At 43.2% G+C, this 14,237-nt stretch overlaps 1 protein-coding gene across 4 annotated transcripts in view; it reads left to right on the plus strand.

The window, feature by feature from the left end:
• LOC127647329 (protein sidekick-1-like) overlaps positions 1-14,237 on the plus strand; it is a 474,624-nt gene that overhangs the window by 318,288 nt on the left and 142,099 nt on the right. For all 4 annotated transcript variants that reach the window (XM_052131502.1, XM_052131501.1, XM_052131503.1 and 1 more), the window contains exons 6-7: positions 7,731-7,842; positions 9,420-9,610. In XM_052131502.1, the coding sequence (XP_051987462.1) occupies positions 7,731-7,842; positions 9,420-9,610 (303 nt within the window). The remainder of the gene's footprint in view (positions 1-7,730; positions 7,843-9,419; positions 9,611-14,237) is intronic.

Raw genomic sequence — 14,237 nt, forward strand, 5'->3', positions numbered from 1 at the left:
ATATGAGCAGAGCGTCAACAGACCCTCCATGGGAGAACAAGCTGCATGCTTGTGAGAATTTATATGCTTATGTGGTAAAATGCTGACTTACAAAAGACACAAAAGGACTTAACTTTTGTCACAACTCCCATCAGCGTTTGTTTTATAAGAGGTTTTTTCTCCAGCACGGACTCACTGTTGCGTGTGTGTGTGTGTGGTTGTGTCTCGTTTGGAAGTATGCATCCTCTTGAGGTCGCGTCCTTTGAAGGCTGCAGTTTACTGAGTGCCCTCCTTTAAACAAGCCTCGTTTAAACAAGACAGCCTTTGTAAGAAAATATATTTTACAGGTGTTCTTTTAGTCTAATACTTTATTTTGATTATATATTTCTATAATTACATATGTTATTTACTCTGCACCCATCTACTGAGGTACTTGAACATGGTAATAAACATTCCTTGCGTTTGAACATCATATTTACGAGCATATTTTTTTTAAACATTTCCGTTGAAGCAAAGACTTGTGGGTTGTGAGTGCGCACGAAGGATACACCTCATGCATCCTCCGAATTCCCATGAAAGTATTCGAAGTGTCCCATTCGCTTTTCTGAAAGGAGACAGCCTCAATGACGTATGTGGCCGACAAATGCCACGCAGACACAGCGAGACACAGCCTTTTTGCTGTTGTGTAATGTGTATACGAGTGTAATGTCCCCGCTGGACACATCGCAAGGGTTCCGTCCTCTAACCAGTGTTCAGAACTCACACGGAGCTGAATAAAATGTTAGAATCTAATGCCAAATCGGTGCATGCCTTAATCGCAATTAAGAAAAAATGTACGTGTTAAACATTTTTAATTAATTATATGCGTCAATGCATTAACGGTGACAGCACTATTTAAAATATCTCCTTTTGTGCTATGCAGAAGAAAGAAACTTGAGGCCTGAGTATGCTTGTCTGCGATGCTGATCGCTCCGCATACAACATGCGTGATGTAAATTTCATCATAAGCCAGTCCTGACCGCACGCTGCCCAGATTTCTTCGACCCGTGGATCATCATCTGTGTGCATCGCTGGCACATGCGCCGGCCTTTGACTCCACTAAAAAAGTATCACAAAGCAGTCACAAAGGTGACTCATGGTCAATGGAGAATACTCAGGAAAGCAACGCGGTCCACCGGGCATGATCCGATACAGAACGCGGTCAACCGAAGTATACTTGGGCCTTTAGAAGGACACACGGGTGATTAATAATGACAGATTTTTCACTTTTGTGTGATCTATGACTTTGAAAGGAAATTTGATTGCTGTAACCTGCTCTTTGGACTACGACCATCAGAATTTTGGTGTTCATGGCAAAATGTTTGGTTTACAAGCTGCTTAAATGTTACAATGACTGGTGAGACTGGCAGTTTGTTGTAAATTTCTGTACAACACACGTTCCACGTTCAGGGTAAACTCTTCCTAAGTGTGCTATTGTGGAACATCCTTGAAAGCACTGAGCAAAAATGTTAGTAGAAAGGCAAAGGAGGCTAAATTCACTTGATAACTCATGCTAGATATACAAAGAACACATTCAGCAGGCCAGCAACATTCTTAATTCAATTATTTGAACACAAGACTCAGCCAAGATAACAGGCATACTAAGAGGAGATCATGTAACCTAATATTCATTATCCAATGTAATTTACATAGATAAAGGAAAAACCCAAAGAAAAATGTTCATGCTTTCTGGATATTTTTTTTTTAACTAAATAAAACATTGTCCAATAATGCCAGTGATCATGTGGTAAAAAGAGGGAGTTGTGTGGTTTATTGGATCCCTGATGAATGTGGTCAAATTATTGCCTCCCATGGCCACAGGTGAGGAAACTTACACAGCGAGCAAAAAGTCGTCTAGAACACGTCTAAATGACGTAATTGTTAGACATCCAGAAGACATCCTCACAGGAGCCAGAATGAAAGTTTTTTATACGTCTTTTCTGGACATTGTATAGACGTCAATTAAAGACGTGCTACAGACGTAATTGTTAGCCATCCAGAAGACGTCCTCACAGGAGCCAGAATTAAGGTTTTTATACATCTTTTCTGGACATTGTATAGACGTCAATTAAAGACGTGCTACAGACGTAATTGTTAGACATCCAGAAGACATCCTCACAGGAGCCAGAATGAAAGCTTTTATACGTCTTTTCTGGACATTGTATAGACGTCAATTAAAGACGTGCTACAGACGTAATTGTTAGACATCCAGAAGACGTCCTCACAGGAGCCAGAATTAAGGTTTTTATACATCTTTTCTGGACATTGTTTAGACATCAATTAAAGACGTGCTACAGACGTAATTGTTAAGACATCTAAAGGCAGCCAGAATAAAAGTTGTATTAGACACGTTTTCTGTAGTAGAAATGTCAAAGAAGACTGTTAAAGACCCATACTGACATGGAAATCCCATCTGTGCATATTTGCAAGGATCCAACTTTAAAATGTTTTTACTTTAAAACAGTGGCAGTGAGTTAGTTCTCACTGTGAAAAACCCAGATACTCATTGTTAATGGTTGTCATGTCATGAAACTGCAGACACACAGACCATAGACCTAAATTAGATTTTAAAGAATATTGATAATATTGAATATTCAATTGAATAAATGTGTAGTGTATATACTAGTCTTGCATTTTTATATATTATCAATATAATTGTAATAAACTGCTTAACATATTCCTGTAAAACAAACTGATCACTCCAAGAAATAAATTATTTAAATCTGAAAATATATTTTTATTACAAATTTTACCCAAACTTAAAGCCAGAACAGTCAAGTATAAATTAACACAATAATATAATAAAACTTAAACGCCAGAACAGTAAAGTTATAAATAAAAGTGCTATAAAATTTTGTTAAAACAGTAAACAATTAACAAAATGTGGCTGCTGTAAGGTCCACAATATATTCATTTACAGCCACCACCCCCGACTCCAAATGTTACTAGCAAGATTATTTATTTTACTAGCAAGATTTTTAATTGAACTCTACAGTGGCCGTTCTGACTAGTCATAGCTAAAGAATAAGCACTAATAGCTAATGAATAACTAGTAATTAATGGAATAGATACTAGTATCTAAAAAATAAGTAACGTTACTAGTAGCATGAAAATAGACATTAGTCGGTTTCAATTATTAAATGTTAAAACGGCTTGCCATAGAAAGTCCAGTTTGAGGCCGTTTGAGGCCGATTGGCGCCAACTGAGCTAGCTTGAGTAGCTAGCACGTCAATTTAGAGGAACAAATCTTTGAATGATGACTTAGCTGGACCAACTGGGACTAACGCAAAAAACTTTATGATAACATTTCGGGAATCACTCACTATTAGTATTACCAATATTACAACATACTTACAAAGTCCTTGATGGGGACGTCAAGTGCTACACGAGACAGCGACACGACGTGAAGAAGACAGCCTTCCTTGGTGCGGACTGCGGAGCATGCTGCGCGGATTGTAGTCACATATCCGTCCGCCACAGAACTGGAGAAATTTTTATTTCGAGCATGTTTGATCAATATAAAAAAATCTCAGTATCATGTTATAAAAGTATAAAAATTGGTTCAAAATAATATACTTGACACACAGTCCCTATTATTTATTATCACTATAAAGGTAGAACTATTTTTCACAGGGGAGGGATATCACAATCTACTTGAAACCGGAAGGAGTATCCAATAACCGCCTTTTCCACCACACTTAATAAGAAACAAACGAAAGAAAAAAAACACTATTATCCGAAAAACATCTACGGTATGCTTATATCAGTTTTTTTTATATACTTTTACTAAGCAGCATACACATAATAAAAAAACAAATAACAACAAAACAATATAGGCAAAAAAAAAAAAAAAAATGGACAAATGTAAATTTAAAAGGCTGACATTTGGAGGAGTAAAATTGTTATGGGTGAAATTGATTTTAAACATATTTCACACATATTTGGGCTTGGTCCCATGTTGCTGAATGGGTCAAGGTGTCTCTTTTGGAACCCCTGGCCTTCAAAGAGCACTACAGGCCCAATATAGCCTAAGTGGAAATAGTTACCCATCACCCTCAAACAAAGACAATGACCGAATAAAAAAGACAATAAATGAATCACTTTTTCTAGAATATAAATGTAATTTTATATAAAACTTTAGAATAAATATAGTCCATATGGACTGGAAGAAGTGTCACCATCTGCCTTTGTCCCCTAGCCATATTCCCAGTTCCCAAAAATCATGTGGCTATAAATCACATGTTTTCAGTTTCACATAGCCCAAATCTATTTATTGACAGTTATTTGGTTTATTCCTTGCCTTGAGTTTGAGGGACTATGTCATCTAGATCTGTCTATTTGTGCCAACCTGCCTGTATCCTCTATACATCTCAGAGATCATAAAAAATCAGTAAAGTCATCCCGCCACTGCTTTCCCCATGCTGACTGAACTGCCTAAAGGGAATGTTTAAAAGAGCAAGGTGACCAAAATAATTAAATTATGTAGAGAAGGTTGAATGCAATACATAATTGTGATACTGGGGATACAAAAACCCTTTAGCCAAGATGCATACATGGACACACTTCAACTCCACGCTATGTCGCTCCTGTGGTGTTGTGACCCTTTCAGAGGTGATAAGTGTGAGGTTATTTGCAAGGTGTCTGCCAGCCAGTTTATGTTAGCAAGCAAACTTTAAAAACTGCCCAAAAAAAAAAAAAACTTGCTGGCGAAGTGCTATAATTTAAAAATGTAATGGACTCAACTTTTCAATCAAAATGGTTCCATTTTTAATTATTCTGAGTTCTTGGTAAAGCATGGAATTCCTGTTACTCCAAAAGAGTTTGCAATCGTGGCTGATGCAGTGCCACAAGGAGTTATCATGCTTTATAAAGGATTTTCTTTTTCATCTCTTTGCTCAGTGGATGTGGGTAAGACATTTGTAGGTAAACAATGCCATTCTTCATCAAAAAAACAATAATTTAGTCTTGTTTCGGGAGGAGTCTGTTTCTATGCCGTAGCCTAATTTCTTATTGGAATGGTTCTGTAAGTGACATTCCGTGGAAAAAAGCTTGGACATTACCTCATAAATACCAAAAAAATTACAGAAATTACCTTTAAGTTAATTCATAGGTTTTACCCAGATAAGTGCTCTCTCAAAAGACTTAAGAATTACATTACCCTTCTTTCTGTTCATAGAAACCTGAGATACGTTACATTTATTTTGGAACTGCTCTTTCACAGTGACATTTTGGTGTGACATTTGTGATTTTATCAAATGTTATGTGAATCCTAACTTTGAATTTACATATAGAAATTTAATTTTTGGTTTTCATGAATGTGAAAAGAAAAGTGATATTTATTTTATAAACCTTATTTTTCTGTTCATTCTGTTCTGATTGTTCTGTACGTTCACAAATGTAAATTTTCTAAATGCAATCCTCTTTTTAAAGATTTATAGATGAAATGAAAATGTATTTTGAGTCTAAACTTAAAAGCTATAAGAACAGTGGCTTTGTTTAAGGACTTGGCACTTAATCTGGATTGAAAGACTTTAGGAAATTAGTCTGGACTGAGGGACTCTGGAGTAGCTATGGTTGTAATGTTATGACAATGACGATGGTTGTTATATTTTTTTGTTGTACTTGCAAACTTGTTGTAGTTTTCTTCTACAAGCATTTAATAAATAAATGACGTTTCGATTGTGGCCTTAACATATTTTCTGTCATTTATTGACTAAATCTGGATGTTAACGGACGTTTAGATTGTGGCCAATTTGGACATCTTTATTCACGTCATTCATCGACTAATTCTGGATGTCAGCGGACGTCCCGATTATAGCCAGTATGAACGTCTGTTCTGAACTAGTTCTGGCTGTCAGTGGACCTATAGATTGTGGCCAGATTGGACATCTTTATTCACGTCATTCATCAACTAATTCTGGATGTCAATGGACGTTTAGATTATAGTCAGTATGAACGTCTTTTCTGAACTAGTTCTGGCTGTCAGTGGACGTTTAGATTGTGGCCAGATTGGACATCTTTATTCACGTCATTTATCGACTAATTCTGGCTGTCAATGGACGTTCAGATCATGGCCTGGACGGACGGACGAGATATCAACCTGTTTTGTATGTCCACAGACGTCGCTTGCTCAGTGGGTATGCACTGAAGCAGAACGAGGCATCTAGAGGCAAGAGACTCGCTGTCTGCCAATCAGATCCACTGAAACGCACTTCACGGCTCACATATGATCACACCACAGGATTTTCGCTCTCGCTGCTCCAAGAACAAATATGAGTCTTCCAATTAAATCTTAATGTATTGCAAAGTGTTGCTGTTGCCCCATCTGCAAATACAGAGGGAGGGAGGCCCCTGTGTCCCATGCAATCTGTTTTGGCCTCGGCTGTTCCCGACAGGAGAGGCCGCTGGAGGATTCAGTAGAAGAAACACATTTTATTACTGCATTCTTCTTTACTCTCTGTTTGAGAGTTTACATTAGAGTTCACGTTGTGATGTGTGAGAATATAGATTTAGCTTACATTTTGTGGAAAGGGGTTGTTGAAAGCCTCATACTAAAACAAGGGTCACAACACAGAGGACAAGATGTACAATGCTAATATCACTGAAGATTACTAAATTATTTGAGATTGTCCTCATGGTCTTTATGGTTTTGACATGGAGAAATATGTATTTTCTGTTTAAGAATACTTCAAACTGCAGTATCATAATATTAGCTGAAGTTTAAGTCCAAAGGATCAGGATTATTAATGGATAATTAAGCTGCATGTAAATGTAAAGGGAATGCAGCCCCCAGGATGCAAATTAGGGTCAATTTATTATTATATGTGGTCCCCCTATCATGAATATGTGATAATCCTTGACATAAAAAAATAAATGGAAGGGTCCATCTCTTTTAAGACTAAAAGGACTATATGTGGTACTGCATGAAGTTTCTGATGAGTTTAAAGAGAGCAAACTTTAAGAAAGGAAATGTAGTTCAGTTGAGTTACTGTAACTCCTTCGTGCATTTCATCAAATTCAACTTCAAAGGCTTGATTCTAGCATTCAACTCAGTTATTTAAATCCTCATTATCATTTTATTTCAATATTTTAGATATTCTCTATTCTCCTTTTGAAAGAATGAAGCTGATTTAATAGGCAGCCTTTATTTTTTACAATTAGCTGAGAGAAATACTTGTTAAAAATGTAAAAAGCATATTCTCATGTAAGAATGATTGCATATAAGAGTCGAATGAGGGGGTAAGGAGCATGCCACAGGACCAGTGCCAAAATATTAATTATTCAATTGATTCTGTGCCAGATAAGCATAAAACATTAAGAGCTGAACTGTGGCTTTTTGTATGTTTCAGAGTGGTAAAATCATAACACATGTTAGCTGATTTAGGGTAAATCCCTTTTAATACGTTTCTAAATCTGTCATTTTATATAATTCAGTTGACAAGTTCCAATGACTACAGTATACGCTTTCTTGTTGTATAGTCTTGTATCCAATTGGTTCATACTGTACATATGTTTTGGTCAATGAGTGTGCAAACTATACTTTTGTTTTATTTTTCATGTATTATATTATTCAATTCATTATATTATTTATTTATATTTTTACTAGAATAATTAATTATTTCAAACACAAACAAATGGATAGCTTTTGTTGTTTTATACAGTAGATGTAAATGTCTAAAATTCTCTTTTCTGTCCAATTTTCTCATGGTTAGATTCAGATGCCCCAGCAGACCCGTTGGCTCCAGTGATTGTAATCCCACCTCGGAACACCACGGTGGTTTCCGGAGTGAGTGAGGTCACACTGGAGTGTGTAGCTAATGCACGGTGAGTGTGGCTATAAATCATGGCATGTATCACATTGCTTCCAACTGGACTACCAACCATTTGCTATTAATTTACCTCAAACAGGTTCACAGTCATCAATTTTAAGGCTATTAAGATAATAGCAGCTAAGGCCTCACCTACCAGCATTGGTGAAGTTTTCTTTGCCAATGAATGAAGCTGATTTCTCTCTCTTTGACTCTGTCTGACTCTGTGTTATTTTTGGCCACTTTTTATTTGTACTACCAGTCAAAATGTTAGTTACACCCCTACAAGCAAAAAACCTGCCTATGGTAATTAGTTGGTCTCCCAGCCTGGCCAAGGACTGTTTAGGCTTGTCTGCTTTTATGGTTTTCGGCATTTCTAAAGGTTTATTTTTACTTACTGGCTGAACAGGCTTCGCACGGATCACATACAAATGTTGTCGAAATGCAGTGATGTTTATGCTCTGCCAATGTGTTCGTTTGGTGATATTTCTCCAGTTCGTGCACATCTCTGAAATTCTTGATCTAGGAGAACTCGGCTGGTTTAAGAGCGCCGATGATTGGTTAAAATGAATCGTGGGTGTTGTTTGGACTTAATGTTTTTATTTGCAATCTCGCATGCCAGCTGAGCAGTTGTTACCTAGGTTACTGTCATTAAAATGAATAACTTTGTAGCCCGTCTCTCAGAGATTGTGTGGAAGTATACCTTTTTATATGATTTGCAACACAAACTCTACTAAGACAGTGAGGGCATGAAGAATATGTAGAGACAGAAATTTGAGTTTTTAAAAGTGGAAGGGGCCGTGACAAGTTTAATAAATCAAAGTGACACTGCATTAGTGGCTTTAATTGTGGCTGGAAAAGTACGTTAAACTCCGTGACATCACCTTAACCAAAATCATTTTTTAAATGACGTTGAGCTTAAGTATAAATATCAGAATCGTTCAAAGAAGCTGCTGCGTTTGTTCACCAAAGAGAAATTAACCAGGCTTTAGCTGTTAGTTCAGGAGACCAGCAGGTTGACCAGCTAAACACCAGCTTGATCAGGCTGAGAGACCAGCAAAGAACCTTAAACCAGCTAAGACCAGCAAACCACCTTAAATTTGTTTTTAAAAAAAATTCAGCAGGGGCTATTTGACTGAATTAGTTTTTCATGATATGTTAAACATTTTGATTTAAAAAAGCTTCTGCCAACATAAAACTATTTGTATGTTTCTATCTTTATTTATTTATTTATAAGAAGGAAATTGTTTTGATTTTTCAAACATTTTTGGTCACTACATAATTACCATTCTTTTAATTATTTATTTTAAAATGATTATTGTTTAAATTAAGAATTACTTTAAAATGTGGAAAAATTGTAATAATAAAGAATGAGTAGGTGTGTCCAAACTTTGACTGGGATTATATAAATATACGACAGAAAATGATGAAATAAGAACAAGGATAATGTCTCGAGCCAGATATAACTTGCATGTCAATGTTTCAGAGCTTTTGTGCTCATTGCTAGGGCACATCTCTAAATGAACTTAATTCTTAATGTTTGGTGGCATACAGCCATGTTGTTCAGCATCCATGCACTTTCATTTTCCATAGTCCGGTTGAGAAGCTCAGTTTGGTGTGGCGCAGAAACAGCGTGGAAGTGGCCAGCGGCGTGGGCTCCTTCAGCCGCCGCTTGACCATCAACAACCCCACGAGTGTCGATGTGGGCATGTACGTGTGCGAAGCCTCACTGTTGGATAGCAGCGTGAAGCCGGCAGAGGCCAGAGCTTTCCTCTCCATCACAGGTACGACACCACGTCCAATAAAAGCCCCATTTCTCTCTCCAACACAATGCTTTAACAAGCGTCAATCGCCAGAAAAAAACACTATCTTAATGGTTACACTCAGTGGGGAGTGATGAACGGCAAAGCTCTCTGATAGATATAGCACTACATTACTGCGCATAAACCTGAAATTACACACTGTATTAGCTGAGCTAAGAGCTTTTAGGAAAGCCTCAGGCATTACAGCTATCGGTCACAGCGTCCTACAAGAAATATCACCAGGTAATGCTACACATTAGTATCATCCTGAATATACAGCAATAAAGTGCCATTAGACCAATTTTCAAGTAATTTTATTTACTTAATAACAGAAACCACACATTATATGGAGTATTTTGAAAAAGCGGATTGTATGGAGATAAATGTTGGTGTTATCACATCTTTAGTACCGTCTCGTGCTTGGTGTAGCCTATACACAGCGTTGGGGAGTAACAGAATACATGTAACGTGATTACGTATTTAAAATACAAAATATATATTCCACTACAGTTACAATTTACATAATTGATATAGAGAATGTGTTTTTAACATGCGTATTTTGTCTTACTGTACTGGGCAGAGTTTTTATAGTCAAAACAAGTGAAAAAAATCTACCAGTGCTGAAGAAGTAATCCAAAGTATTTAGAATACGTTCCCCTTCTGTCGCTCTCTCCACGTTGTGTCAGAGAAGCGACACTAGGGGTCTCTCTTGAGCACCGATATTCACCTCTGAACTATGAAAAAAGGCCAATGAGAGTTGGCAACCAGTATTTGCATGTCCGGCCCCCGGACATACGGGTATTTAAGCGGTGTAAATACGGGAGTTCATTCAGAAAATTTCTTCGGAGCCGATGGTCGTGTCTGCAACTGCTGCATACTACACATTGAGTTCCTGTCATCCCTCTGCTGCATAACTGTTGGATTCCACGGCACACAACAGCGGCTTTCTCCTGTTTGCACGGCTGTGCATTCCTGCCCCTGGGCACATCGACAGTGCAGATTTAAAAACTCTCACAAGTTTTTTCCCTAAAAGAGTGATTTTATTTAAAAGAGTAATTTCCTCTAAAAGAGCAAAACACAGCGGCGTTGAACGTCCTTTTAAGGACGCGTCTTTATAAAGATGCCCTTCCGCCCCTGTGTTGTTTCTGGATGCGTAGAGTGCTCTCCGCTTCCTACGGCCACAGGTGCTGTCTCGTGTGTCTGGGTAGCGATCACACCGAGGCTGCGTTTGTGGATGGTTCATGTTCTCACTGCGAGAACATGACCATGACAACGTTAGTGGTCGCGGCTTGCTTACAACCGTGAGCAAGCCACTCCAGCCGCCCCGTATTGCTCCTTCTTCCCACGGGATTGAGGACGATGCGGCTGGCGATGGAGGCGATTTGGGGATGGCTGCGGGTGCAGCTCGCCGGTACGCCCCTCGGACCACCAGCGCCCCAGCATGCTCATTGATTCCCGTCCGTGCTCGAGCGGCGGCGGCTCGCCTCACAGCCAGTCAGCCGACCCTCTTGCGATGGAAGCCGATGAGCTCGCCGCGACATCGGAGGGCGCGGCATCTGATGCAGAGGACTCCCTGGGCTGCCGCCTGGGCTTGCACGCCCAGGCTGAGGCTGACGCACAGATGTCCGACATGCTTTCCGGGCAGCCAACAGCGTGGGCTTGGATTGGAACCCTCCATCCTCCCCACTGCCATCACGGCTGGATGACTGGTTCCTGGGGTCTGCGCGCGCTCACAGCCTCGCCCCGTTCCGTTTTTCCCGGAAGTGCATGACGAGCTGACGTCTTCGTGGAGAGCACCCCTCTCCACTCGTCACACCGCCACAGGCTCGTCCGCCCTCGCCACCCTCGACGGCGGAGCGCGCCATGGGTACGCGGGGGATAGGGCGATTGCGATCCATCTATGCCCCGGTACCCCTACCACCTGGCGAGGTCGCCCCGTACTCCCTTCCCGGACCTGTAGAGCAACCTCCTCGCTGACAGCGAAGGCCTACAGCGCCACTGGACGCGCCGCTTTCGCCCTGCATGCCATGGCTCTCCTGCAGGTCCACCAAGCCAAGGCACTTCGCAACATGCACGGGGGTGGCCCTGATCCCGACACGCTGGAACTGCGCTCAGCGACCGACCTTGACGAAGGTCACAGTGCAAGCGCTCGGGCAGGCGATGGCAACGCTAGTGGTCCAGGAACGTCAACTGTGGCTGAACATGGTCGAGATGCGTGAAGCCGACAAGACTCGCTTCCTCAACGCCCCTGTCTCCCAGTTCGGCCTCTTCGGCGACACCGTCGAGGACTTTGCCCAGCAGTTCTCCACGGTAAAGAAGCAGATGGAGGCCATCTCTCACATCATGCCTCGCTGCAAACCTGCCGCCACGGCCCATGCCCCGTCTGCTCGCCGAGGGCGTCCTCCCGCGGCCAGAAGACAAGCTCCTGCTCTGCCTCAACCCGGGCCCAGCTCTCAGCCCCAGCGTCGAGCAAACTGCGGGAAGCGCACACCCCCTGTCTCACGGACCCCCTCGAGGACCTGGAAGGCTCCCAGGCGCTCCTGAGACAACGCACCCAGAGTCCAAGAAGTTAGCTCCGGAGGTGGTAAGACTGCTCCGTCCCCCGGTGGAGGGCCGGGAGGAGAATCCTTTGTTTTTTCATTTGCCGCACCCCCTAACAAGGGCTGCGGTACCCAAATTCTCAATAAAAGAGCTATTTCCTTTGTCTCTGGGGCATATGGCCCGCAAATGCCATTCTCACGGCACTCTGCTTTCAGGCCTCAACAGTCCCGGCTCCATGGACGCGGTGTCCCCGCCTTCAGCCCCACGACTGTTCCCCAGCCGGCCGGTTCAGACGAGTCCAGAGGACGCCAGCATCAGACCTCCTCCTCAGTCATGAACCCGCCCCCTGCCGGATGCGCGGAGCAAGGTAAGTGCTTTGAGTTTATTCTCAGCAACAGAGCCTCGGGACGCCACGTTGCCTCCCGACGCCGCGTCACCTGTTCCGCACCGCTGCGAAGCCCGCCGGATGCGTCCAAAAACTCGTCCCCTTGGTGCCCCTAGCACGGAGTTTAGAGGCGTGGCTTTCACTGCCCAAGCTGTCACGCTGGCTGCACCGGACCATTCGACTCGGTTACGCAATTCAGTTTGCCAGGTCTCCGCCCCCCTTCGTGGGCGTACATTTTTCTGCAGCTCTTGCCCCGCACCGAGTAGCCGGCATACGCATACTCAATTACCTCGACGACTGGCTCATACTGGCTCACTCTCGAGAGTTACTATGCGCACACAGAGACCAGGTGCTCAGGCACCTCAGCCGTTTGGGGCTTCAGGTCAACTGGGAAAAGAGCAAGCTCTCCCCGGTCCAGAGCATCTCTTTTCTCGGTCTGGAGTTAGACTCAGTCTCAATGACAGCACGTCTCTCCAACGAGCGTACTCAGTCAGTGCTGAAATGCCTCGCTTCCTTCAAGCCAGGCGCCGTGGTCCCGCTAAAACGTTTCCAACAGCTCCTGGGGCATATGGCATCCTCCGCGGCGGCCGCGCCACTGGAGTCACTGCGCGCCACTCACATCCCCGGCAACCTCAATGTGATGGCGGACGTGCTGTCAAGACAAAGCTTGCCCGGCGGAGAGTGGAGACTCCACCCCCAGTCGGTCCAGCTGATTTGGGACCGGTTCGGCAAGGCCCAGGTAGACCTGTTTGCCTCCCAAGAAACCTCCCACTGCCCGCTCTGGTATGCCCGGACAGAGGCTCCCCTCGGGGCAAATGCATTGGCACACAGCTGGCCCACGGGGCTGCGCAAGTACGCATTTCCCCCAGTGAGCCTTCTTGCACAGGTGCTATGCAAGGTCAGGGAGGACGAGGAGCAAGTCACTCTGGTAGCCCCCTACTGGCCTACCCGGACTTGGTTTTCGGACCTCACACTCCTCACTACAGCCCCTCCCTGGCGAATTCCCCTGAGGAAGGACCTTCTTTCTCAGGGACAGGGCACGCTCTGGCACCCGCACCCAGACCTCTGGAACCTCCACGTCTGGCCCCTGGACGGGATGCGGAAGATCTAGCCGGTCTACCATCTGCCGTCTACCATCAAGCCAGAGCCCCCTCTACCAGGCATCTTTACGCCCTAAAGTGGCGTCTGTTCGTGGACTGGTGTTCTTCCCGAGCCGAAGACCCGCAGAAGTGCGCAGTTAGGTCAGTGCTCATGTTTCTTCAGGAGAGGCTGGAGAGGAGGCTGTCCCCCTCCACCCTCAAGGTGTATGTCGCCGCTATCGCGGCCCACCACAACACGGTAGACGGAAAGTCTCTTGGTAAGCACGACTTAATCGTCAGGTTCCTAAAAGGTGCCCGGAGGATGACTCCCTCCCAGCCTAACCTGTTCCCCTCCTGGGATCTCTCGGTCGTCCCTACGGGACTCCAGAGACCCCCTTCGAGCAGCTTGACTCAGTTGGACTCAGGGCCCTCTCTCAAGACCGCCCTGCTGATCGCTCGCTTCCATCAAGAGGGTCGGGGACCTGCATGCGTTCTCTGTTAGCGACGCTTGCCTGGAGTTCGGTCCGGCAGACACGTTCGTGATCCTAAGACCGCTGACCGGGCTATGTGCCCAAGGTTCCTACCACACCCTTCAGGGATCAGG

Source organism: Xyrauchen texanus, chromosome 8, assembly GCF_025860055.1.
Source record: "Xyrauchen texanus isolate HMW12.3.18 chromosome 8, RBS_HiC_50CHRs, whole genome shotgun sequence".
Classification (NCBI taxonomy): domain Eukaryota; kingdom Metazoa; phylum Chordata; class Actinopteri; order Cypriniformes; family Catostomidae; genus Xyrauchen; species Xyrauchen texanus.